Raw genomic sequence first — 27,537 nt, forward strand, 5'->3', positions numbered from 1 at the left:
TCATTAAACAGAACATGCTATAGATAACGCCTCCATTCTCATCTGCAGATATCACAATGGGAGAAAATGGTTGCAACAAGGCTGCTTTTGTTCCCATCTCAAATCTGTTATCCCAGCTAGCAATTTGGCTATTAAGCTTACAGCAGCTGAAAGTCAAGAAAGAAAAAGAGAAGAAACTAAAAAAGGGTAGGGGGACGCATATTTTATGACGCAGTGACTATAAGGAAAATGATGAGGACTCACTGTCATCCCAAAAGTAGGATTCATTTCTTGTCGCAAGAGTGCTGGCATTAATCCATGTGCTCAAGTGCGAATTTCTCCCTCTTCCATTCTAGCTGATATTTCTTCACCATCCTCAGCCGCAGTAAGAATTGGCTTAGAGAAGTGGCGACAACTCCAATTATAAATAGTCGATTGCAGAAGGAAACTGCGCTCTGGAGCCCCTGTAGTTCCTCCAGAAGCTAAAACAGCATCAGCTAAGCCAGATTCTGGAGAGCTCGTCAAATATGGCCTGGACTCCAAAGAGCAAACTCTTCGCATTCCTCCTAAATAACTTGGCTGAGGAGGGCTAACAGGAGGAGTTCTAAATGTTAAGGGAAAGTGACCTGCAAATGATAACTTAATATCAAGGAAGGGATAGCGGATTCAAACAAAGGAAGACAATTTATCAAACTTGCAACTCAAGATAATAAATGCAACCAGAAAACAAAAAGTGGGGTCCGCTATAAGTAATTAACACAGAGAAGAAGCACATCGTTTTTTCATTTCCTTTTTTTTTTTGTTTTGGGGTGATGGAAAGAATAGGAAAGACTTTTGAGCTAAGTAGAAATTACCCATTGCACGCATGTCAAACCATGAAGTGGACCGTGCTAGACCAGCAAGACTAGGGCATCCTGTTACAGTTTCACCAGGCCGCACACTAATGCTGGAGTTTTTTAAGGATTTTGTCTCCACTTGCTCAATACCCATAATAGAAAGCACATGCCTGCCAAGACTTGCTGTGCGTGGTGATGGATCCTTTGCCAAAGTGCGCATTGCCGAGATGCACTGGGAATAGATAGCCTTATCAAGTGGTTTTGGCGTGAAACTGTTGGCGACACCATTGCTCACACCATCATTGACCAGTGCAGAATCGGAGTTCTCAGATGAATCATCTGACGACGGAGATCCATGCATAACTCCAGAAGCAACAAGAGGGTTGCTAGATGAGACCCTACTATCCCGAATCCATGAACTATTACTGCCAGATCTAAGTAAGGGACCCATTTGAGATGAAACAATACTTCCAAGCTGGATTGGAGTACATCCACTGCCAGTGCCTCTTATTTGTGCCAATGAAGGTAAAGAAGTCAGCAAAGAACTAGACTGAGGTTTCCAGCAGGCAGTAGCAATTGACCTAAGGTGCTCGTTGTGACCAAAAGCAAACCGTCCGATTGCTGTCAAATTGAAATGTCATTCAGTCCAGTAAAGAAATCTAATCCGGAGAAATCCGGAGAAATCCAGAAAAGTCCCCAATCCAAAAAAAAAAAAATGCACATGTTTTGCTTGCACATCCCAGACTAGATCAAATTTCATCTGAGAGACATGATAAACTATTAGAACTCCCATTGAGTAGCATAGCTGGACGAAAGGAAAAAGTCGTTAAGAGGGAAAGTATGATTCATGGAACATATGAAACACAATACGCTTGGGAATTCCTTAACAAGGGTCATTTGAAAGCTACAACCCCAGAAAACAATGGCCCAAGTGCATGAGTTGGTAGTCCTAGGGTAGGAGCATCATAGCTTATCACCTTGAACTGTCTACCTATCATCTTCTGTCAAGTTGCCAATAAACAATAATAGCAGATGATGAAGTAACGAGCATAACTTTAGCTTTAGTATGCTTCTTAGTACATACGCATTAAAGCATTAAGATGTGCAAGATAATGACTGCAACCAACAGTAATACCATAGTCTAAATACATATACCCAAGTAATGTTCATGATATACAACATTAAACACATGTTTTCATTAAAGCATAGTTTCTCCCAACTGATCAAACAAGACGGCAATAAGAACCGTGAAGAAATATCACGTCTAATATCGACAATGCCAAGGCCAACATGAAGGGCAAGTAACCCAAGGAAAACGTTTAAATCATAAGTACTTTCTAAAATCAGAAGGAAAATGGTTTTGAAACAGAAAGCGCCAAGTGTAATTCAAGCATGAGGCAAAATACTTCTCCAAAATAAAAGCATGTATGTGAAGCACATCCAACTATAATGGAAAATGTCTTTCTGATATAGCTTTTCTATGGACACTGTACAACAATGTCTTTGCACAAGATTGTAAAAAATATGGCAAGAGGTAGAGAAATAAAGTTTTGTAAATTAAAAATTTCTTAAGAGGCACATAGTCTAAAGATCAGAAGCAGGACATGATCAAACTGATAGTAGCATTAAATGATCAAGAAGTTCTACAACCACCTCATCCCAGGCAGTACCAAGAGATTAGTTGGATTCAGTGTGTCATCTTTTGTTGACTTAAATAGATTCTCAGAAAACAAAAGAAAGGACAACCGCATACAACATATGGGGAGATCACAAACCTACAGCGACCTCTGCCTTCACCAGTGGGCTGCTATCTGAAACAACGCTCAAGAGGCTTTTGATAATGCTAATCTCAGCCCTAGTCTTTTCACCATCATCATATTCTTCGTCTCTAGAAACACCATCTGTACCAGAGTCGGACCCAACATCAAGTAGGGTACCCAGTGCAAAAACAGCAGAAGCCCTGACCTGAAGTTAAAAATCATTTACATCATACAACAGGCAGGAATCATCTGTCAAGATTGGTATGATAAAGCTAAGTACAGACCTCCGGTTGGGGCTCGGATAATAGAGGATCAAATATAGCAGGGGCATTTGCCGCCACACCAATCATTTGGGCCTCCAGAAAATCCTCCCAAATCTTTCCCAGACAAAGAGCGAGCCATTGAAGGAACAACGGATCAGTCTGCGTGCCGTTTGGATTTGGACTCCGCAGGTGCCTCAAGCAGACATGGATGAGATCTGCTTCAACACATACTTCCTGACCCCTACGATGGCCATCCACAATGACGGCCAAAACAAAGGCCGCCATCGCACAATGTTCGGGATACGCTTCCCTACTCTCGAGAAACCTAATGAAGTATGTGTGCCCTCCGATTCTTACTAAATCCACCTGACATGACTATTGTTGCACAAACGAAAAATTGAAGGCCCTTCAGAATTATACACTACTAATCACTAAGGAATTCCTAATGAAAGCAACATACTCGCAAATAGTCATTCAATTCAAACCATATTCTTGTTTTCTTTCACTTAATATATGCTCCCCCTGTCCTAAAAAAGATAAATCTCCCTTATGTTCACATTCTGTGCCAGTTGCTATTTAGTGCTTGGTGAAAAATGATCCCAACATTTGCATCTACGATCATAAAAAACCAAAGTGTCCAAAGCACAGAACAGACATTTCCACTTCCACTTTGGCAATTCCATTGATTTCTATAAATGGATTAGGATAAATAGCACCATAATTTCCTCCCAGGATGAAAAAACAAGCACAATAACACTAAGTCATGCTCATCAAATGAGAGAAATTACTCTTTCGAGTCCGTTCAACCAGAGACTCAATTGTCAAATCTAGATTCATCTAAAATATGGACACTGTTATGGCCCCAAATACCCTCCCAAAACCATCCAATTGCCAGAAAAGAATGCGAGGACCAATCAGTGCACTCAACACTATCTACACATGGAACAAGATCCAAATAAGCAATGCCAGCCAAACATGTTTAATGTTATGCAGTTAAACAACATATGCTGTCATCATTACCTTGTCAAGGGAAAGAATTTTTGTCCAAACAAATAGAAGGATATGCCACAGTTCCGGAGTTGGGGTGCGCAACAGCTTTAGGACATATGGAAATACTCCAACTGACAAGGCCTATGAGGAAGTTTGAAGAGACTACAATTAAAAGTAGCTGGAAGTACATTGAAAGGGAGAACACAAAATCAAACCACCATTATTACCAGATCCACAGCCCAAGGTCCCATGTCAAGGAACCTTGCGAGGAGAACAAGTGCCTGAAATCGATGACTCTGGCCGAGCAGAACCTAAGAGTACACAGAGATACCTCAATCACTCGGGCTGATGGACCAACAGCACAACTTGAACAAGCAAGCTTAAACTAGATAAGCATCATGTTATATTAACAATTTTAACTGCTTAAAAGTGAAGACGAATAGTGAAAAATCGCAGAGCAAGATAACCAAAAGTGTGACATGGTCACAAGATGACTCCAACCTATGACTAGAGCAATATCACACCTGAAGAACAATAGGCAACTGCTCTGGTGGTTTTTTGTGTTTAGACCCATGATCAAGCCATGCCTCAAATGCCGTTAGCTGTTCGGTGAAAAAAGGGCTTGGCTGAAAGAACACCGAACAATGTTACTTAAGGATAAGCCATGAGTGAGATCGAGCAAATTGAAGGAAACGAGGAAAAATATGAACCAGGAATTCTGCACCAGAATCTTCAACCAAAGACGAAAGCTGCGAAAGGCAGATTTCGGCAGCCATGTCCCATGCATCCCTAGATACCAACAAGAATAAAATCACTAGTAAATCTTCAACAACATGAAAATACTTGATCATGAAAGCAATTGCAGTACCACATATGATGCTGATGCGTTGGTGGCAGTGCTGGGTGAGATATTGGCGAACAGTTAGCCGAACGCATGATTCTTTCAGCAAGTAAAAAATTTCGGAACAAACTGGCTACCAAAAGGTCTTGTCTGAACAACCTTTGGAACAAATCTGCAGCGCACCAATTGAATATTGACCAGAGGCAGAGGAATATGCAATTGATCAAAATAAGAAAATTAAACAAACTGCACTAATTAAGTACAAAGAATAAATAAGTACACACTACTACCATGAGGGAGGACATTCCAAGCAATAGCATCAGTCACCGCAGTAAAAATCCAATTCAGTTCTCCCAGAGGTGTCTTGCGATCATCTGGCCGTCCAGGAATTTTATCAATCAGAGAATAATCAAGGGACTCCGATAGAAGTGATCTGGTACACAACCTGACAGCCAAATTTTTTAGAGCAAGAGTTTCTCAGAATTAATTGTGTCAACTAACAATTTCAGATGGATCATACAGCCGAGCTTCATCATCTGTTTGGCCTATCAAATGATAGAGGAAGCTAAGCAGACATCTCTAACTACAAATGATTGCGGGGAAAGCTATATGACTATTGCAAACTTAAGCATAAGAACCTCCACACCCTCAGCAAAGAAGAACAGCAGCGTGCATATGCGACACTTGGTGAAGAATTATCCTTGTTACTGAAGAACCTACGGAAAACCCAGCACATATAAACTGGAGCACGTCCCCTCGATTTAGAAATGCAATATATACCTCTTTCAACTCATTGTTGAAAACAACTTGTCAGTGCTACATTAGAATAGACCATAGTGTGAAGCGCCATTGCATGCAAAAATCCCAGGTACAAGCTAATAACTTAAACTGTTAAAAGGCACCGAAGTAATAAGATAAAATTGAAGACTGATTATTATTTATTTTTTTTTGGTCGAAGATAGTAATTTTTAAAGAACAAGGTTTCACCATCTTAAAGCCATCTTAATGGGGGTGGTGAGGCAAGACGTAAAGACATCAGCAGGAAATTCAGCGCTCTGAGGGAGGGTCTCATGTACTTCGCAGGCCGCCAGAATAATGCAATCCCTTGTGGACTCACTGGTACGAGCAGCACACCAGTCATTAAGCTACCACAGAATTACAAATATTAGTCATTGCAAAGTCCAAAAGATATATGACAAACACTAAAACAATCTCAGATGGTTAGATTTGATATAACATTTACAGCTGAAAGCAAAGTCTTCTTTGAGTACCTTTATAAATGCATGGACTATCGAACCAGCAGCAGAGCAATCGAAGACATATATCGATGGCGTCCTCAACCAAGAATCAAGTTCACTAATCAGCAGGGGCATATACTGTGTATAACTCTGCAAAAATGGCACAATTAAAAATTGAAAGGAAACTCAACCAAATGTGACAATTAATTGAAACCGCATGAGCAGCCAGTCCAACCATGCCACACAAAGTATAGATTCAATAAAATGCCAAAAAGAACAAAGAAAATAGAAATATCACCTTGTTGAAAACCCAGATGTCACCGTTTGTAGTTGGCTTTGGAACACCGTGACCATTGTAATGAAACAAAACTCTCTCAGACTTGGCATATTGGCGACACGTAGTACACAGTTTCTTTACTCCATCAATGGTAGGATCAAGTTTCCCCTGATATGAACCCTGCTCGGACTGCAAGAATGTAGTAATATGAACTTCAGAAAACAAATTAAAATGATATCATCGAAATTTAGGGATAAAGAATCTCACCTTCAATTGCCACCTTCTATACTGTTTTTTCAAAGCTTCAGCAATTGTTTCAATAGCTTTTCGTGGTTGCATGGAAAGTGGATCTAAAAAGGAAATAAATCCAAGACAAAGAACAAGATTAAACATGTTGTTAACTCCAACTCTAATTTCCATGTGGTTGCCATCAATAAAATGGAGAAGGAGCAATCCACAATTGCTCAATCAAGAGATAGTGTGAAAATTGTCCCATTAAAAAACTTCAGATTCCAATTGAGAAACCTAAGATTGAGCTGAGGATCATATGCCTTGAAGTATATCCAAATATAGGAAAAAGAAGTATCTGTTCTCAATTTAAGATTTAAGAGGAACACACACACACACACACAATTTTACAAAGCAAAGAGATACCATGAAAACAGAAAAGAATTTCAAGCATGAAAGAAAATGATATACCTATCCAGCACTCCATTCTGGCACAAGGAGATGTCTTAATGACATCAGGTGGATCAACACTTATGTTTAAACATAAGACAATAGCTACACATCCTGTTTTAATCTGCAGAAAAAATCATTATGAACATTTCATTTGCTAGACTATAATCATCACTTACTTTAAGTTCTACGACTCTAAATTTCACAAATTCTTTTAATGAGTTTCCTTAGACTACTTTCTCCACATCCAAGTTCTAATCAACGAATCATATGAAAAAAAATTACAGAGGCGTGGAAATAGCATGAACACATGCAAAAAAATGCACATACACTGCTGTATACCACCCAACAGAAGGACACATAAAGAATATCATGCACTCTTTGATTGGAAAGGAGAGAAGCCATTCCTCTAACATAGAGGGGGAAAAGCCATTCAAACAAGAATATCTTACCAAGATAAGAATAATCATAGCAATATCTTCATGATACAACCCCATCCCACAAAGGTATGATTTCATGTCTACACCTTAAAGAGAGCAACACCTTGTATGAGCAACTTTTCTTCAATAACTTTAGCTTTGATTGATGTGGATTATGTCATACTTGAAGCAATAAAGTAGACATATCACTGTTCACTCAAAACCAAATGAATGGCCCTCAGTGTTTCACTTTTAACAGCCTACTTGCTATTGTGCCTTGCACCTCATCAGGAACTAAGGGCAAATGCTATACCAGAAGTTAGGACTCAGAAAGCACCAGCACAGCGACACCCAAACCCAATAGAATAGAAAGGGAAAAGAAAACAGACATACACGAACCACATCAGAGGAGAAGAGTGCTTGTCCTGAATGTAATTCGACCCTTATCACTTGTAAAATATTAAAACCATATCATCAACTGGAAGATATATAGTTCTCATATCATATCCACTGCTATGAAAGCCATAAGTTTGTTAGCAAATAATTTGCTAGATAAAAGCTTGGAATGTTCATATCAGACAAGGAGGCTAAAATATCAATTTACTCGGTCTTCTTAAAAGCTCCAGCTAAACACAATTCACCCTACTATTGAGACAATTGCTTCAAAGCATGAGTAGAGAAATTTGTTCGACTAGATAAGCCAAAAGGATCATCCAAAACATTTCAAGTTTTTATAGTCACTTGCTACTCAGCTGCATGTTTATAGCTTAAGAATTTTACTGATTTATTGCTTTAAAACTGAAATTGATACCCGAGGAAATCTATGCCAGAGAAATTGCAGCTTTGCCATCAGTATAGCCAAATGCATATCCCACAAGTTGCTACCTTATAGCAGATGCTTATTGCATTGATCAATTCCCACACTTCTACTTATTTCAATTTGTGTGGCATAAGATACAAAAGCGCAAGGAACACTCCTGGTGATTCTAACCCATCAAAAGCTTGAATCAATGGCAGGAGAGCCAAAGGCTTATGCGCAATAATACTTTTGTATACCAAGCAGAACATCCAAACAAAAGAACCATTTTGCAGGTGCATAAATGGAAAATGAATTACCAGCATAGACTGACAATAATAATGACAGAAAGCAGTCTACAATTTGTAGTTTGATCGTGGAGAGGGATTCTCAGCTAACTTCAGAAGATCAGATATGCCCACAACTTAATTTTCAGAGAAGTACATTGAGAACATTTCCAGTCAGTTAGCCAGAGCAAGACCCAAGGGGTGGTCAGTTCTAGTAGTACCAAATGTTAGGCTTATCTACCCCAGTTATCCTCGCTAGAAATGGAGGTTACAAGAAGAATGCCAACAAAAATTCCTATCTCACGCATTTACATCAGGTGAAGTGTATTAGAGAATACTCAGTCTTGGTTATCAAAAAATAATTCAACCCCTTTGCCCTGGCCATCTGTCACCAATCAAGAAGTGCAATACATCCCTACATACATAGTCATGTGAAATGCAAATCATTTAACTTGAATAGCATCGTATCATGAAAATTGCAACACAAACCAGTTCAGCGGGAGAGAAACCTCCCCAGCAGCAGCAACGTGAACAAGAAAAAAGCAAGTCGCCGATCAGACAGCCAGCACTTTCTAAAAATACAAACAATATGGACATCATCAACCAAGCTAACGAGCAGAGGGGGAAAAAAGGAGAGGGAGAAGGAACGCCAGAAGGTTTACCCGGTTCTTAAGGCGCCATTTCGAGACTAATCCTCCCTCCGACGGGGTGCAGGGCACGCGTGCCTCGGACCCCCCATGATGGAGCTCGCACAAGACGACATTTTGCGGCAAAGACGAAAGGTTGCTCCTGCCACAATCGCCATCTCCGCTGCTGGAGGAAGGGCCGCAGTGGTCAAAGCCATTCGGCCCCACGGACACCGTTGACTGAGAGAACCGGGACGCCATCACATCGCCCAAGGCCTCCAATTTGGAAATTAATCCCTCTCGATAACACCAACCATGATACCCGAAAACCATGATACCCAAAAAAAATAAAAAGTAGGAGCTACCCAATCACAACAACAGCGAGAGAAGGAAATTGTCGAGATGGAGATGGGAAAGGGGAAGGACTAGTCGACGAAGCCACTGAACCAGCAGCAGCAAGTATAGAGAATCCAGCTCGAAGAACCACAGAGAAATTTAAGGTAGGGAGCTTTCTTGAACAATGGCTTTCGGGAGGGGAGAGAGAGAGAGAGAGAGTGATGGAGGCGCATGTCTGTGCGGAGACTCTGCCGCAACTTCGACAAATCCTAAATCCAGTTGGCCGAAATTCTGACAGCTTTCATTCCATGAGGACTCTGCTCTGATCACTTTCTTACACAAGACTCGTGTCAACCCGTTACTAATTAAAGACTCGAGCACTTGATCCAAGAAATTTTTACCGATCCATATGCTAAAATTACAAAAATTGTGAGTTTAAGGTTAGTGTAAATTTATGAAACGAATTACATAATTGAGTCGACCCTATCATGACTTCGACAGTCAAAAATACAATTAGTCAAATTTTCGACAACTTTCATCGCATAGGAACTTTGATTACTTCCTTACATAAAACTTGTGTTAATCCGTTGATAATAAGAGATTTGGGCACTTGATCCAAGCACTTTCTACCTATCCATGTATTAAATTACATGAATTGTAAGTTTAGGTTAGTGCATACATGGAACAAAAGTATCTACTTTTTCCCTTTCATCAAAATCATATTTTCCTTCCCCTCTTCATCTCCTTATGAGTTTTAAGAATTTGAATTCACAATTGGAGAATAGCAACCGGGCAAAATTACAAATCTGACGGAAGGAAAATGACATATTTATGGTATTTGTATTCGAGTTTCTCGATTCGATTGGCCTAATGGATCTGTCAAATCGTCTCATCCACGTATATCGAAAAGAACTCCACCCATACTATGACGAGTATGACCTCCGATGATATTGTATGACACAAAAGTTCTAAACATCAAAATCCACCGTTTCCAGAGATATCCATGGAAACAAGGTGGTGAGCTAACTCACGAGATGGAGTATGAAACAAAAGTTTTAAAGACCAAAATCTATTGGTACTTTTTTAACAATGACTTCCTCAATGAGGTGAGTCTTCTCATTCGACATTTATATGGATCGGGTGCCGATTGAAATTGCTCGAAATCGGCCGCGTAGATCGGGCAAAATGGGTATTCATGACTCGACAAATAACTCCAATCGGAATCGAACACGATACGTTCCTCGCTCTTTATGCCCTGGCACGTAGATCTCCTTCGATCAAGTAAATGGGAGTCGTTCAAGACAACAATGCATTTTATCATCAGCAATAGCTTAGACACTTTAGGAGGGAGAATTAGTTCTCAAGTCTTCCAAAAGTCAGCATAAAGAATTTGGAGAGGCAAGGACTTGAAGGCCATTATAACTTGGCTTATCAAGGACTTTGAAGCGAAGCCACCACGCACGTGGTGACGCAGCTGTGGTGACCTCATTCCTCTTCGATCATCTAAGCATCACAAAGTTAAGAAACCTGAATCATTAAACTATGGAAAATCCTAACTAAATCTATTGTAATTATGTCAATTCAGTCATAAACTTTTTTTTTTGCGCCGGTTCAGTCCTAAACTTTTTTGTATTTGTGCCAATTCAATCATCCGACCAACTTTGGCCGCCGGCGCTAACGTGCATCTTGGACCGGCTCGATGTGGACGGCTAGCGATAACGTGAATAATTTTAATGATTTTCTATTATATTTAACTTTTTCCCTTTTTTTCTTCTTTTTTTCTTTTCTTTTTTCTTTTCTTCTCCTCTTTTCTCTGGCCGATCGCTGGCGGGGGCAAGGTCGGCGCCAACATCCACATGAGCGTCGGTCAGCATCCACGTCAACGCCGACCGAAAGAATTTAATTGGCACAAACACAAAAGGTTTAGGACTGAATTATCACAAATGTAAAAGGTCTGGGACTGAATTGGTACAATTGCAATAGGTTTAAGACTTCTATGATAATTCTCCCCACTAAACCACTTATTTATTTTTCATGGTTTGTCTTCTATGCTCGGCCATGTCCGAAGGGGGCCGTTCATCGTTGCGCGCCGACTCATCCCATGTCCGCCGACCGTGGTTGGTCGCTCTCAAAAGAAGTTGAGAGGCATCTCTAATCATTCTGATTGGAACATCTGATTAAAGAAAAAAACAAGTGGGTGAAAGAAGATTAGATCAGTTAACAAGCTAAGTGGGAGAAAAAAGTTAGGAGTTTACCGAGACTTCGGGCCTATTTGATACGTTCTCTCCTCATTGCGTTCTTAAATGAAATCCTAGTTTCTTGCTATTATATTGATCGCCAAAACCTGCTCGGTATGCGAAATAAAGCTATCAGGTATTCATCAACGTGTCTCGATCCAAAGACAAAAGATTCGATTATGACTAAGCACGCTCGTGAGTATAATATATCCCGATTAGCTCACCACCTTTTGAAGGCATCTTTAAGTGAAAGGTATAATCGGCGAAACCCACCTTAATCACCTCATTTGTTGTACAAAAATTCAATTATAGATACCCTACTCCATTTTATATTGCACGAAAACTGTATTTTGTGTACATAATTGTATATCAAAATGATTAGATATATTAGATAACATAAACAAATACAGTAAAACAAACGAGTTTCATCAATTAGTAGGGAAAATTGTCGAAAAAGTTCTGAATCTTTCGTGCTTTGCCGATTCAGTCCTAAACTTTTTATGTTTGCCAATTTATCCTAAACCTTTTCACATTTTGCTAACTCAGTCTTATTGGCATGGCAATCGATAACGTGGACGACAGCCGTCCTACGTGGTACCTTTGGCACTCAAGTAGACAGTTTTTAACGATATTTTCATTAATTTTATAAATAAAAAAAAGATTGAAATTTTTTTTTTTTTTTTCCTTCTTTTGTCTTTTTGGCTTGAGAGGTTGGTGGAGGCCGGCGACTCACATCGGATCCTAGGCGAGGGCTGCAAAATTACCACATTAGATGTTAGATACAAGTACAATAATTATTGTTCTTCATTGTAACTCGTGAATGGCCAAGAACCCTCTTAGGTAAGACAAGATTTTGGTAAACAAATTTCACAAAACATAGTTTTATTTACGCAAAGGAAAATGAAAAATTAATGGAATTCAATGAACCAAAAAACTATGTTTTACTGTGTGTACTAGTGCACTTTCGCCCGGTTCGCATTGGTTTTATGTTTCAAAGTTTGTTAGAAATTCATGTTTACTAAAAATCACATTCCCTATGTTTTCCCATTCAGATTACATCGAGATTAACTAATTTTTAGAGCTACATCAATGGCACAAGAACCTGAAGATGCAAGGGAGGTCATGAAAACACTTCCGAGCCGGTCCGGTATGGAATGAACTTATAAATCGTGGAATCAACTCGATCATCAAATTCTAGATTATAAGTTCATAACCCTAGCAAGGTTGATTCTTTAGAAGCGGTTCATCTGATGTTTTAAACTGCTGATGTGAAACATCCTCTTCCGGCAAAAATATAAATTGTCTTTCTTTTTAATGATCATGAATAATAGATTTAACAGCTAGTACATTATGTAGCAAAAAAGACAGTGCCTATATAGATCAGGGTCCCATTTCTAAAACACGAGTTTAATGGGTCGGATTGCGTATGGGTTACTTCTTAAAAAAATTTATAACCCGATTAAACCTGGCTTAAAAAAAACATCAAACTCTGACTACACACTAGTTCAGGAAAAAACAAAAAACATATCCGTACTCGACGCATTTTGAATTACCACATTGGACAGTTCGCCGTCGGTGAGCCGCTTCGGATCGGTTGGGAGTCTTGTGACTGACGGCAATGCTCGAGCATTGATTAACCCTAGCTTTTGCTGATGGCAATCTGAGATATCAAAGATGATAGATACACTGAGAGAAGCCCTGGGAGGTTAAAAAAATTTTAACCCCAGGTTAATGATATTTTGCTCTTTCCTTGAATCACGACCTGTATGATTGTATGATTTTAAGTTGATTTTCCAATTTAATCTTGGAAGATTAATGAAGCTGGAAGTTGATTAACTGTGAACTTGGCGACACATAGACGAGTTGGGATGTAGGTACGCAAAAATCCCTTTATTCCTTAATTACCATTCTCTTAAGGAAGTAAATCGCCAAGTTCTCTCCAGTCCCACAGTAACATTAATGTTCCAACCGTATTAACGACCTTCCTCAAATATGGTGACTTGAACATCAATCTCAGTTCCATCAACGACATAGTACGCAGAGAGTGGCAGGTCTTCATTCATTTGAGTGTCGAGGCGAAAGAGAGCGACCGAACGGTTCCTAAAACCCCATCGACTCTCGATTTTGCGCCGTAGGTCGGCGACGGAGTCCGTCTCTCGGGTCCTCATAGACTCCTGCTTCAGGAAGGACTCGAGCTGGACAGTGATCTTCGTCCCCTCGGGCAATGGAGCCACGCTAGGCGTCATGGTCGCAGACTCTCGGCCGAAGATGCAGTGCCGGATCTCCTCATCGTTGAGCAGCGCCCGCTTGTCGTACACCAGGGTCTGCCTCCCAATCGCCACACCAAGGGCATCTCAGATCGTCTCCTTCAAGTTGAGGATGGTGTCAAACTGCGTGACCTCGACTTGCGGCGTGATCTCTCCTCTGGCAATGCGCAGGAGCACCATGGTTGGAAGCAGGGGGGTAGGTTCACCTCGCGATCGGATTGACTCGAAGAGGGTGATTGGCAAGATTTGCGCAGGGTGGTTCGTCAATTATGCGCAAGATATGCATGCAAATTGAATGTGAAGAGTGACGGTGAAATTTGCACGCTGCATGAATTACTTGTTTCTAAATCCTAGCTCAGGCTTTTTCATGATCAGTTGGTGGGATCATGATCAATATCTCATCCTTCATGAGAAATCATCATTTGTTTCAAATTAGTTTCGTCACTGCATAATTCTTGTTTCCCTCCAAATTGCGTGCATCGTGCTAGTTACTAAATACCGATATCATGCTTCTTTTTTTCTTAATTTTTCAAGTCACTCCATTTGTGATTGGATAAGTCCGTTCAAGAACGACTTATTAAAGCATCTGATCCTGGCTATTGAATGCTGGATACGTACGCAGTGCACATGGTTCCAAATCCACTCGTACATTTCCATGCTCGACCAACGAAGAAAGGGACATGACATTTTGAATTTCCGGGCTGAAGTCCTCCCAGTCGCGAATCAGCAATGAGGCGCGACGAAGATAAATCCAGACAGTAAAGATTCCAAATGGATGGCCACTAGCTTATAATGTTAGAAAGAGAGGAAGTTCAGAACATGAAACTGATTGGAGCAAAGTCGGATAAATATGAAGCCATGGCCTTCCCATGAGACAATTGCAACAGGATACAGTAAAACAGGAAGGAGAAGGGCTTGAAATGGAAATGGAAATGGAAATGGAAACACAGAGATTATCTGATTAACTATAGAGGTCATCGTCATCAGCACCGCCAGCAGAAGCTGCGAATGGATCTGATCCCGCAGCACCGGTACCGGCCTCTGCAAACCGAAATTCGCTTCCGAACCCTCTCGACTGCTGGAGTGTCTGGGCAAAAGCTTGATACTTCCTAATATCAGCATCACTTACACTCCTGCGAGCATACTTCATCGATTCCTCGAAATGAGCGGCTTTGATCTCTGCCACTTCATCCTCAACGTCCTCCTCCATGGCTTCTGGATTGTCCCTTCTCCTTCTCTCCCTCTCGATATCCTTCAAAACACAAGACAAAAGAGGAAATGTTTAGTTCCTAGGCTATATTCAGTACCAAAAGATCTAGACTGGAAAATAATCAGTATAGGAGATGTGGAAAGTATGCTAAAATGCAATGGACCCTCGTTCGTATGTTGGCAATAGAAGAGCAATGTGAACGGAATCCTCAAAAAATGGAGGCAGTATCATAACAAACCATGATCGCAAAGATGCGCAAACGTGAGACTATTTGAACGATATATTTTAACTAGAAGCACAGGAAAATTCACGCATTCTGAGATGTTAAGACTACTAGCTGGACGGTCATTCCCCTTCAATTTGCACTACTCAAATCATGGAATCGAATACAGATAGAATCTTGATTCTACTTCGGCCCCCACCCATCCCACGTGCATAACTCAAGTCATTAGAAGGAGAGAGACGGTAAAACATCACATAAGAGAGGAACCGTACTTTCTCGATGTTTTCTCTGATGGCATATTTGCAAGCACGCTGGCATATTTCTGTGATATCAGCACCGCTGAACCCTTGCGTGTACTTAGCAAGAGCTCTCAGATCAACGTCTTTGGAGATTGGAGATTTCCTCAAGCATGCCTTGAAAATTTGATGTCGAGAGTCCTCATCAGGGAGAGGGATGTAAATCAGTTGATCAAGACGGCCTGGACGTAGAAGTGCAGGGTCTATAATGTCTGGCCTGTTGGTGGCTCCAATGATGAACACAGTTTTCTTCGCAGACATCCCATCCATCTCAGTGAGCAGTTGGTTCAAAACCCTATCAGCAGCACCCCCAGCATCTCCAACACTGCTTCCTCTCTGCATGTAATGCAACCAAGAAAATGAGGTGGAAGTCCCTTGCGGAGTCAAATGAGCACTATGAAATATTCAGTAAATGAGACAATTAAGGAACTGACATATCTCATAAATAAATAAATAAATAAATAAATAAAAACCAAAGGAAACGGAACAAAGGCATTTGTACATAACAAGTTTTGTCTTAATAGGTGTTCATTCCACAATCGACAAAAATCAACCACAATACTAGCTACCACTTATTGAATCAGTGTAGCACAATCAGCAATCCCACTCTTGTTTTGGCATCAGAAATTATCAACTCTAAAACCTCACATAACTTTGGGATGGGGATTGATAGAAAGACATGAAGCGCAAACATAAAATAATAATACCATTGACAACAAGTAGTTCATTAACTTGCGCGTATGGGCAGCACTTGGTATATACAGCTTGCTGCATGAATTCTAGTTTGCCAATCTGCTAACAATATTTAGTTTAAACACATCAAGCAGAAGACATTTATCTCATTTATAACTCTTTGGAAACATTTTAACTCATTGATGTGAGAATATCACCTGCATTCGACCATTCTCATCAATACTACAATCAGGAGATACTTTCATTCCTAGATTGTTAGGAAAATCCAACCCAAGAACCATAGAGAATGAAGAAAACCAAACCTGTGTAGCAATCGAGTCAAGCTCGTCAAAAAATAGAACACACGGAGCAGATTGTCGGGCTTTGTCAAAAATTTCACGCACGTTCGCCTCACTCTCTCCAAACCACATAGTAAGCAGCTCAGGGCCTTTCACACTGATAAAATTTGCCTGACATTCATTGGCTATAGCTTTGGCCAGAAGAGTTTTGCCACATCCAGGAGGACCATAGAAAAGGACTCCCTTAGAAGGTGACATTCCAAATTTCTCAAACTTCTCAGGATGCTCCACTGGATATTGAACAGTCTGCACAGTTAAAAATGAAGCCAGCCCAGCCTTAAGTCCCAAATTCAATAACTCACAAAAGCGTACACAGGAACCAAAAGAATAGAAATAATCATACCTCTTGAAGCTCTCTTTTGACATTCTCAAGACCGCCAATATCTTCCCAGCTCACGTTCGGCACTTCAACCACCTGGGTGGAAAAATGTTCCAGGCATTAGATTCAAACTTGAGCAGGAGAATAATACCATGAAGCAGTTCACAAATGATACGTAAGCTACATGTGAAAAATACTTACTGTCTCACGCAGAGCAGATGGGTTGCTTGTTCCAAGAGCTGTATGGAAGTGCTCATTTGTAACTGCCATGGAGTTTAATATCTCTGCATCTATCGTCTCATCTTCCAAGTCAATGACATCCATCTTCTCTCTGATGCACTGAAGTGCAGCTTCAGTGCAGAGAGCAGCAAGATCAGCACCAACATAGCCATGTGTGTCCTTAGAAATTCTTTCCAAATCAACCTGCATAACATTAAATAGAACTATAAAAAACTGAGGGAAAAAAGAAGATACCTAAACAACAAACCAGTCAGGAAACAAAAAGGAAAATCTTATACATCTTCAGCAAGCTTCATGTTCTTTGTATGAATGCGGAGGACTTCAAGGCGCCCCACTTCGTCTGGAACACCAATATCGATTTCCCTGTCAAATCTCCCAAATCGTCTCAAAGCTGGGTCAATGCTGTTTGGTCGGTTAGTAGCTCCGATAACTATGACATGGGCACGAGATTTCAAACCATCCATGAGTGTTAGCAGCTGAGAAACAATCCTCCTCTCGACTTCTCCATGAGTCTTCTCTCGCTTCGGAGCAATTGAATCGATCTCATCAATGAAGATGATGGAAGGTGCATTTTTCTCAGCTTCCTCAAAAGCTTTCCTGAGATTGCTTTCACTTTCACCAGCCAACTTTGACATGATTTCTGGACCATTGATACAAAAAAAGAAAGCACCAGTTTCATTTGCAACTGCCCTTGCAATGAGGGTTTTCCCAGATCCAGGTGGTCCATACAGCAGGATTCCTTTCGGTGGTTTCACACCAATTGATTTGAATAACTGTGGATGTCTCAATGGTAGCTCTACCAGCTCCCTAATTTGAGCCATTTGCTTCCTAACACCACCAACATCGTCATAACCAACCTCATCTAACCTATTCTCATCCTCCCTCCTCACAGGTTCTCCCTCGCAGAAGATCTCTGTGTCTGGGGCAACAACACAATACTCGGCAGGGTCGGTCTCAATAACCTTGAACTCGACACTTCTCATTCCTCCTCTAACAAGGAAGAGATCACCCTTCCTTACAGGGCGATATGCCTCCAGGAAGTAAGCTACAGAAGTGAATTGATCAAGTTAGCAGTTGTCCATCCAATCCAAAGATCATCATTGCAAAGAAGGGAGCTATTCAAGTGTTTGTGCTCGAACTAACATGATTCTCCAGTCAATGGTTAATAGTTGGACTAGAAAATAAGCGCCTGCAGCCCTTGCATAGGCTAGCAGTAGCTCACAGATCTTTTAGCATGCTTTGCCCAATATCAGAAAGCATATTCAAGTGTTTGTGCTCGAACTAACATGATTCTGCAGTCAATGGTTAATCGTTTGACTAGAAAATGAGCGCCTGCAGCCCTTGCATAGGCTAGCAGTAGCTCACAGATCTTTTAGCATGCTTTGCCTGATATCAGAAAGCATATTCGAGTCAACTAATCACTTTTAGGAAGTTGCATCATCTCATACATACCTATCAAGAAAAGTTCCATAAGAGAAGGGCTCTACAAAACTTAAAAAAATGAAACAAGTCCACATTTAATAAAAACAAACCATTGTTTTCAGATAATCAGATTCCCCAGCAACTTTAGCATTCGCTGGATTTGATTACCCCAAAAACAGAGGGCCAAGCAAAGCCATCCAATATTTGGAACACTCCTAAAATTCAGTAGTTAGTACTAACTAAATGTTGCCAAGCTTATAGGCAAGTGATTGCAAATCACAGCACGAACAATTTGCAATGGGATTACATTTATAAAAGAAAAAGTTACAGATTAAGCCACCTAACACAGCACACAAGCCTGGATATTAAATAAAAATGAAGATGCTAATCATCATTAACTATGTACTGGCAAACAATAGAGAGTCCAAAAAATTCATTGAAACAAGCAGATTTATGTCATCCTTTTTTGGTTATCCCCATTTTCGATTTCTCACACCAACAAGTGTTTAATTTAATATGCAGTAATTTTTGCAAACAATATTGACCGAAATTCAATGAATGAAAAAATGGCTACATATAAAAATAGTAGCACTACAATCAGATGGTAGGTTTAATTTAGAAATAAAAAATAAAAACACTACCACAGAAGGCGGTGATAACATAGGACCAATAACCAAAGCAGGGACCAAAAAAGTATTCCCTAATCAATATATATGTGAGGGAACCGTGCAGGTACTTAGAAAAGGGAAACTCACGCTTCAAGAATGCATCAAAGAGATTTCCAGTAAGCCCTTCAATGGTGTCATCCACAGGAAGTATGTGAACACGCTTTCCATACTTGACATCAGGACACTGGTGCACCGAAACAACATCTCCCAGCCTAACCCTCAGGTTTGATCTCACCACTTTGTTCATCCTAATCTTTGGCTCCTCGCATGTGTCGTCAGCAAGTGCAATGCAAACAGTGTCTTTCCTTTTCTTCCCCTGGACATAAGCAGATATTGTTTTCAGACTACGCCAAAAAAATTGCCCACAATCTGGAATCTACATTATCAGGCTACCGGAAAACCTGTCCTTTCCAGCAGAGGGACGGAGACAAGGTATGCACTTAGAGAGAGAGAGAGAGAGGGAGGGGGAGAGAGAGAATTCACTCACGAAAAGATGTTCAATCACCATGAGACCACTAACTAGCTTACATGGCTCAGTCGCGACTGAGTAAGAGAAGTCATAAGGTTTACATTGAGTATGATAGCATAGAATCTATGGCTGTCGGAGCTAAAAAGAGATCGTTTGCATCAATCGTCTCACACATGCATTGTATGCAGGGAACGACGTAGTGTAAAGAAAACAGTAGAATCGAACCACATAACAATCTGCAGAAGCTCAGTTAATATCACAAAATCCATAATCAGAGCTTCTGGATTTCAATTTAACCACATATAGACCTCAAAACTCAAAAAAGTTCTACAAAAATCCAGACACGGTGCGACGACAAAACGCTACTCAGCTCAAAAAATTCACGCTCACAAAGGGATCGCAATAGGCCAAATCAACACAACCCTAGAACACGACACGCCCACATATAAACCAAACGAGAACTCATGATCAAATTGATCTCAGAAAGGCGTAAAAAAGCCACAACCTTGACCAGGATGGTGTCGCCGCGGAAGAGCTGGAGCTTCTCCATGGTCTCCGGATGGAGAGCAACCACAGAATTGTCGTCGTTGATGGCCTCGTCGACGACGAGGCGATTGGCAGCCTTCTTGCGCTCCAGAATCGCTGTGCTGAAGTCCCTCTTCGTCCCCTTGCTGCATCAAAACCACACAGAACCAACAAAAACAAGAAACAAAACCGATCGGCGAGGTCAGATTGCCGAAGAAAAACACAGAACCGGAGACGGAGAGGAGGAAAGACAAGTTCTTTGAGAGAGATCCGGACTTACGCGTCGGAGGATTCAGCTTGGTTGGTCATGGCGTTCGATTTGAGAGCGCAGAGATTTGAGAGAGTGAGGAAGACGAGGGGAATGGGGTTGTGAAGGGAGAGACGGGCTCGATGGGTTATTTATTTGGACTCTCCTTTCTTGTTAGAAAAGAAAACTTTTTCTTTTTCTTTTTTCTTTTTTTTCCTTTTTTTCTTTTTTCCCATTAATCATTTATTTATTTTTGTTAATTTTTATCGTCTCTATTATATAAAAAATCTGAAATTTGTAGGAAAAAGAAGACAAACATAGCTGGTGATTTCATCTTTCACCGCATGTCTAGTGGATAAGTCCACTTCCATTGGGATGTGTCAAATAAATCCAAAACGACTATAATTGAAATTATTTTATTCAGTTGAGTTTAATTTTAAAATGCGATTAGAGCGATACTCACTATGATTTAAAGGATTCTGTCCCATCAACTGAGCTAACTAGGATTTTCAAAGATAATAATGCCAAGATATAAGAACTAATTAAATTGAAATTCAATTGATCGGGGGTTAGTTTTCCGCTTCCATTAAGTAATTACTAGGTAAGGGAATCGAAAAAGGATGCCTTTCTAATTTTTATTTACAAATTACGGTGTATACTTTGGTGTTTGAAATATATTTATATACAAACGACAGCCTATGTTATGGAGAAGTTATTATATACTCGAAGGGCTTATTGTCTATTTTAACAAAAATATGAATTTAGATCGAACACTAGTTGGTTCCGCATGTCTCTAAATAAGTGAGCATACTCTAAGGCCACATTGGATAGTAACAAAAGTCAAGATATGATTAAAATAATTTTTTTATGTATTTGGTTCCAACCGGATATAAAAAAGGTATAGCCCGAATAAAATATCTCTGGGAGAGGTGGAATAAAAGTGGATAAGATTTCTTATGTCGATAACATAAAAGTTATTTTTCTTGAATTATAAGCGTCTTAAATTAAAAAATAAAACAATAATTACATTTAAAGAAGTATTTGGATTCTAATATAAAAAAGAAAACTCAAAATAATAATAAAAGATGATGGAAGATTTTCATTTTTCATTTGTTTTTTTAATAGTTGAAATTATTTTTATTCTATATTTATATGTTTTGTATACATGTATTTAGTATCTATATTTGTCATGTATTTGAGGTACATTAGTATAGCTCGTTAATTAATAAAATTTTTATTAAGGAATGAAGGAGGGAATGAAAAATAGGAAAGACAAAAAAATAATCAAACAATAAGTAAATAAAAATGAAGTAGAAATAGTCCGATTTTAAATGAACAAATTTAAACTCGAAATGGATCTTTATAATGTACTTTGTCTCCTTCTTCTCCATGATTTATGTTGAAGTTTCATGGCTCATCCATAGTTCTTTGTTCACGTCAAAGCTCCACAAAAATGATGAGGGAGTCGAAGTTTTTTCCCCTATGTAAGTCTCTGGTTCAAGTAAAAAATTCACAAAAGTATCATAAGTGTCGAAACTCATTGTTTCCTTAAATGAGCGGTTAATCTTAAAGTTTTGTAAAAGTAGCAAGAGATGCAAAATCCTATACTTTTCAAAATCGCGAAGGTGAATAATCATAGGGTAAAAGTCACCAATAATCATGAACTATGCCCATTGTGCTACACACTCGCACAAACTTTTTTTGCTAACACTAAAAACTCCAAATTTGTACCCGCTTGATATACTTACCCAAAACTTATATAAGTGTGACACATTTATCGTAAATTTTTTCTTGTGACATAAAAAATCTCAAACTTTTAGGTGTGTGACATATTTACCTAGGTGAATTATCACACATCTACAAGTTTGAAGTAAATGTGCCACACCGATAAAAGCTTAGATTTTTTATTTTTGTGTCAGGAAAAAAATTCAGAGTAATGTGTCACATGATTACAAGTTTGAGATTTTTTTTGTCACCAGAAAAAGTTTGGAGAAATGTGCCACTTGTGAGCATAGTTAGGAATTTTTATGGCTTTTTCTCATAATTACATAGCAACTCAGCCATTAAATATGGGCTGAGAACGGGTACTAGCCTCCAGAAAATCAAAACTATGTCCATTATAATACATTTAACTTAAACTTTTTTTATGACTCAAAAAATCCAAAAATTGTATTTGTTTAACTCATTTACCCCAAACTTGTATCCATATAACACGTTTACCAAACTTGTATTTGTGTGAAATGTGCAACACGGATACAAGTTTGGATTTATGGTATTAAAAAAATGATTTTGATAAATATGCTACATTGGTAAAAGCTTAGGGTTTTTACTTTCACAAAAAAGCTTGAATTAAATGTGCCACATTGGTAAAAGCTTAGGGTTTGTACTTTCACAAAAAAGCTTGAATTAAATGTTTACACATGTATAAGTTTGGGGTATTTGATGTGTAATGCTCGAGGTCCCACTTGCACTATATTGTCCACTTTGGGCTTTGCAATCTGCTCGATTTTGTTTCTCTGGGCACTCAGCTCAGAAAAGACCTCATACAAGTGAACAATCCCCAGTCCTTTATAAATTGGCCTAAAACTCCCTCTTTAGGCAATGTGAGACAAGGAGTACCACCCCCTCCATGGGATGTTACATGATGACACAAAAAAAAAGTTTGGGTGAAATGTATCACATCGACCATAATTTATGATTTTTTATGGGTTTTTTTCTAGTAAAGAAATGGACCTATCATCCATTTTGACAAGTCTTGAGGGAGCCAAGTCCGAGCCCGTCGCTCCCCCTTAATTCAGTTATCCATTAACACCCAACTTCATCCCTACGAGCCTGCGTTGCTATAACACAATGCCCACATGCCCACTCCTCCTTAATTCGAGTACCTTCTCTAAAAAAACTTAAGCTAATAAGTTATGAGCCAACTCTTGTATTAACTGCTCAACAACATATTAATTCTTCGATGTAGGCTTCTTTAACACAACTTATATATGCATCATAATAAATCTCCAATCAATTCTCCGATGTGGGCTTCTTTAACACAACTTACATATGCATTCTAATAAATCTCCAATCAAGAAGAAAAGGGTAAGCAGATATGGCATTCTCTTGCCTAATTCCTCTACAATCCCAGCGACCTTCCTACTTGTTAAGGGTAATTCACTTCAATATTAATATCACCTTTCTCCTAAATTAGTTGGGATCGGTAAAGGGTAATTCACTTTCCACAAAAAAAAGAAAAAAGAAAAAAGGGGTAATTCACTGTCCCGACAGGGCATTGAAGGTACAGTGAAATTGCAACTGGGAGAGCTGCTGCTCTCTTCCGACCTTCCAAATTGGCGTCTCTCCTTCCTCGGAGCCAGAGCGGTCTCTCAAAGTCTCTACGTCCACATGCAGGAGTCATCCATGGGGTGAACATTCAAACTAAGATTCATCGCACAAGTCACAATCTCTGGTGGTACCATGATTCATGTCCGTCGTTGCCAATCCAGCCTCTGCTTCGCTCCGCGGCAAGGGCTCGGAGATCAAGGCCCTCCTCCTCCAACGAGGCCTCGCCTCCTTGGGCCAGCTCAAGCAAGTCCACGCTTCCCTCCTCCGCCATGGCCTCGACCGAGACCCCTCCCTCCTCAACCCCATCTTGCGTCGCGCCTTCGATTTCCCCGACGCCTCGGGATATCCCCTCCTCCTTTTCCGCCGGGCCTGGCGACCCGGCGTTTATCTCTGGAACACGATGATTCACGGCCTGGTTTCGAATGACCGTTTCCGCGAGGCTGCGGACTTCTACCGCTCGATGCGAAGGGACGGTTTGTTGCCCGATTACTTCACCATCCCTTTCGCCTTGAAGGCGTGCGCGAGGCTTTCGGACTTCCGGCTCGGCCGGAGGATGCACGCTCTCGTGGTGAAGATGGGTGTGGGCTGCGATATCTATGTCCAGACCGGTTTGCTTTGCTTTTATACGAAATGCGGATACGTCGAAGATGCGTACAAGGTGTTTGACGATATTCCCGACAAGAACGTGGTTTCCTGGACTGCAATGATAACTGGTTATATCGAGTTTGAGAAGTTCGGGGAGGCGGTTGCTATGTTTGGAAGGATGTTGGAAATGGGTCTGAGGCCGGATTGTCTTACCCTCGTTAAGGTGGTGTCTGCGTGTTCGCGAATCGGGAATGTACGCAGTGGAGAGTGGATACACAGATATGTGACGAACAGTGGCATGGAAAAGAATGTTTTTGTTGCTACCTCATTACTGGATATGTATGCCAAGTGCGGGAACATGGAGAAGGCGCGTTACGTGTTCGATACGATGCCTGAAAAGGATGTAGTCCCTTGGAGCATCATGGTTCAAGGTTATGCATCCCACGGCCTCCCTAGAGAGGCTTTGAACATCTTTTCCCAAATGCAGAGGGAGAACCTAATGCCTGATTGTTATGTCATGGTTGGGTTACTCAATGCTTGCGCTCAATTGGGAGCGCTGGAGTTAGGCTGTTGGGCCAGCAACTTGATAGACAGAAATGAGTTTCTGGATAATCCCATCTTGGGCACAGCATTGATTGACATGTATGCAAAATGCGGAAGTGTGGCTCGGGCGTGGGGATTGTTCAGAGAAATGAGAGAGAGGGATCGAGTGGTCTGGAACGCTGCCATAACCGGCCTTGCCTTGAATGGGCATGTCAAACCTGCATTTGCGTTGTTTGGCCAAGTGGAGAAGCTTGGGGTTCGGCCAGATGGGAACACATTCATGGGTTTGCTTTGTGCATGCACACACGCAGGCTTGGTGAATGAGGGCCGGCAATACTTCAAGAGTATGGTTAGCGTATTTTCTTTGCCTCCTACAATAGAGCATTATGGATGTATGGTGGATCTCCTCTGCCGTGCGGGTAATTTGGAAGAAGCTCATAATTTGATCAAAGATATGCCTATGGAACCAAATACCATTGTTTGGGGTGCGTTGCTTGGTGGATGTAGGCTCCACCGAGACACCAAGATGGCAGAACATGTACTGAAGAAGCTGATTGAGTTAGAACCGTGGAATTCAGGTAATTACGTTCTCTTATCCAATATTTACTCTGCAAGCCATAGATGGGATGATGCAGCTGACATTAGGTTGACAATGGACAATCAAGGGATCCGAAAAGTACCTGGATATAGTTGGATTGAAGTAGATGGTATTGTCCATGAATTCCTTGTTGGAGATGAGTCTCATCCCATGTCAACGGAAATATATACAAAACTTGAGGAGCTGACTAAAGAATTGAAAGCAGCTGGTTATATTCCTACAACTGAGTTTGTGTTGTTCGACATAGAAGAGGAGGAAAAGGAGCATTCCCTGGGTTGGCATAGCGAGAAGCTGGCTGTTGCATTTGGTCTGATAAGCACAGGCCCAAACGCGGTTATTCGAGTGGTGAAGAACCTCCGAGTATGCGGCGATTGTCATCAGGCACTTAAGCTTATTTCTAAGATCACGCGTAGAGAGATCATCGTTAGGGATAATAACCGATTCCATTGTTTCATTGATGGCTCTTGTTCATGTAGAGATTACTGGTGAAGTGGCACATGAATTGGCTACAGAAACACTACCGAATCAATGGTTACAGCGTCAGACATATTATTTGTTTAAGATCTCTTAGCAACTGATTCTCTTCAGCCTCGTGAGAAAGACTTGATCAATTTCGCGGCAGCGCAACTCTTCTAGTTGTATTGGACGTCGGTATAGTGGCAAGGCTGAGGAGAAAGGGCACAACCCATGTTTGAAAGTAGACGGAAAACTCTCATTTGGCAAACACCAAAAGCCAAAGGAAAGCCAAAAGAATTAAGGGCCTGTTTGGTAATAATTCTGTTTCGGGGAATAATTTTTTAGGAAGAATGATTTTATCTAGTTTTGTTTCTGAAAACAAAAAAGTATATTTTTTTTCTTCTTATTTTTGTTTCAAATATGTTCTCTGACTATTGATCCGTTTACGGGAATAGAAAAATTAATTGATATTATTAAACAGATTTCTATATTTTTTTTCTATCTTCGAAAATAAAAGAATAAGAATTGGAGCGTTGCCAAACATGCCCTAACTCGTACTTTGATCGGGAGGGCTAATGCACAAATAGATCTTATCAATCCATTCTCCAAAAGTTAAGGTGCTAAGATGTATGTTTTTGCGAAATGGGCTTGCATTAGAGAGAATAAATGGAGTCTAGGGTAGCAATTAAGGCTCTGTTTGGCGGTGATTCTGTTCCCAAAAAATGATTCCGATCAAAATCACTTTTTTTATTCTCGTTCCCTGGATGATTTTTTGAGAATCAAAACGCGCTTGGTAACTGTTTAAAATTTTTGTTCCTGGAACAGAAACGCGTTTGGTAGTTGCACAAAATTTCCATTCCCAATTTGTCATTTAAATCAAATAATTATATAATCACATTTGATGGCAAAGAATAGGGAAAATAATCAAATAGTGATTATAGAGCAAAAAAAAAAAAAAAGTAACAAAATTTCCGTTCCCAATTCGTTTGTTGATTTTTCATGAGTATGCAATCGTTTATATTGTTTGAAAAGTAATTCGTATTACATTTACAGAATTTGTCTAAATCATTTGTTTGTTATTATTTCTCATGACTTTTAGATTGATTACCCAAAAAAAATGAAAGAAAAGCTCCTCATTGTGCAACCGCCTATAGTTTTACACTCTTGTAATTACACATCGTACAAGCTTACAAGACCTGCAACTCAACTACATTGATTTTTCTTCACCCGACTCAACAAATTTTTTGTGCGGGTCGAAAAATGGAGAAAAAATGGAGATTTAGTTCATGACGTGGAGGGTTGGGTCCAGTCTTTAATATAAAAAAAAAAGATAAAAGTTGAAAAAACATAATAGGAAATAAAAAATACAAAATTAGAATAAAAAATAAAATAGCTAAAAATTCGAAAAAAAACATGCGTATTAGAGGTCCCTTAATATAAAAAATAAATTAGATTTAAAAATTTTCTAAAAACTAATTTTTTAAATATAAATTTAAATATAAATTGAATTTAAAAATAGGCTTAAAATTTTACAAAAAAAAAACT

General features: G+C 39.9%; 3 protein-coding genes across 4 annotated transcripts; 1 reads left to right on the top strand and 2 right to left on the bottom strand.

Moving 5' to 3' along the window:
* Positions 1-9,525, bottom strand: LOC115746858 (regulatory-associated protein of TOR 1-like). Of its 2 annotated transcripts, none has more exons than XM_048281601.1 (16): positions 9,027-9,525; positions 6,884-6,986; positions 6,452-6,534; positions 6,206-6,373; positions 5,941-6,057; positions 5,657-5,814; positions 4,960-5,114; positions 4,697-4,841; positions 4,539-4,617; positions 4,353-4,454; positions 4,056-4,139; positions 3,859-3,969; positions 2,860-3,213; positions 2,591-2,780; positions 834-1,436; positions 1-542 (listed from the first exon to the last, which is right to left on the bottom strand). In XM_048281601.1, exons 1-16 carry the CDS (start codon positions 9,321-9,323, stop codon positions 304-306), a joined length of 2,988 nt encoding a protein of 995 aa, XP_048137558.1. In that variant the 5' UTR covers positions 9,324-9,525; the 3' UTR covers positions 1-303. The 2 variants fall into 2 exon arrangements, with proteins under 2 accessions (XP_048137558.1, XP_030538654.2); XM_030682794.2 differs by having other exon boundaries at positions 1-605; positions 9,027-9,523.
* Positions 9,526-14,598: 5,073 nt separating this feature from the next.
* Positions 14,599-20,659, bottom strand: LOC115746859 (cell division cycle protein 48 homolog). Its single transcript, XM_030682795.2, has 9 exons — positions 20,514-20,659; positions 20,214-20,379; positions 19,327-19,555; positions 17,428-18,194; positions 17,111-17,332; positions 16,934-17,005; positions 16,555-16,836; positions 15,536-15,895; positions 14,599-15,082 (listed from the first exon to the last, which is right to left on the bottom strand). Exons 1-9 carry the CDS (start codon positions 20,540-20,542, stop codon positions 14,792-14,794), a joined length of 2,418 nt encoding a protein of 805 aa, XP_030538655.1. The 5' UTR covers positions 20,543-20,659; the 3' UTR covers positions 14,599-14,791.
* Positions 20,660-23,854: 3,195 nt separating this feature from the next.
* LOC115746862 (putative pentatricopeptide repeat-containing protein At3g08820) lies at positions 23,855-26,065 on the top strand. Its single transcript, XM_030682799.1, has one exon. The coding sequence runs from the start codon at positions 23,950-23,952 to the stop codon at positions 26,023-26,025; it is 2,076 nt and encodes a 691-aa protein (XP_030538659.1). The 5' UTR covers positions 23,855-23,949; the 3' UTR covers positions 26,026-26,065.
* Positions 26,066-27,537: the final 1,472 nt, after the last annotated feature.

This window comes from Rhodamnia argentea, chromosome 7, assembly GCF_020921035.1.
Source record: "Rhodamnia argentea isolate NSW1041297 chromosome 7, ASM2092103v1, whole genome shotgun sequence".
Lineage (NCBI taxonomy): Eukaryota > Viridiplantae > Streptophyta > Magnoliopsida > Myrtales > Myrtaceae > Rhodamnia > Rhodamnia argentea.

Coding starts and splice junctions, on each gene's coding strand:
- LOC115746858 (XM_030682794.2), bottom strand. CDS start 9,323: ATGGTTTTCGGGTATCATGGTTGGTGTTATCGAGAGGGATTAATTTCC. Junction 6,987..9,026: donor AATGGCGCCTTAAGAACCGG/GTAAACCTTCTG, acceptor TTTTTTCTGCAG/ATTAAAACAGGATGTGTAGC. Junction 1,437..2,590: donor GAAGGCAGAGGTCGCTGTAG/GTTTGTGATCTC, acceptor TCAATTTGACAG/CAATCGGACGGTTTGCTTTT.
- LOC115746859 (XM_030682795.2), bottom strand. CDS start 20,542: ATGACCAACCAAGCTGAATCCTCCGACGC. Junction 17,006..17,110: donor CATCTGCTCTGCGTGAGACA/GTAAGTATTTTT, acceptor TTTTCCACCCAG/GTGGTTGAAGTGCCGAACGT. Junction 16,837..16,933: donor TCAAAAGAGAGCTTCAAGAG/GTATGATTATTT, acceptor TTAACTGTGCAG/ACTGTTCAATATCCAGTGGA.
- LOC115746862 (XM_030682799.1), top strand. CDS start 23,950: ATGTCCGTCGTTGCCAATCCAGCCTCTGCTTCGCTCCGCGGCAAGGGC.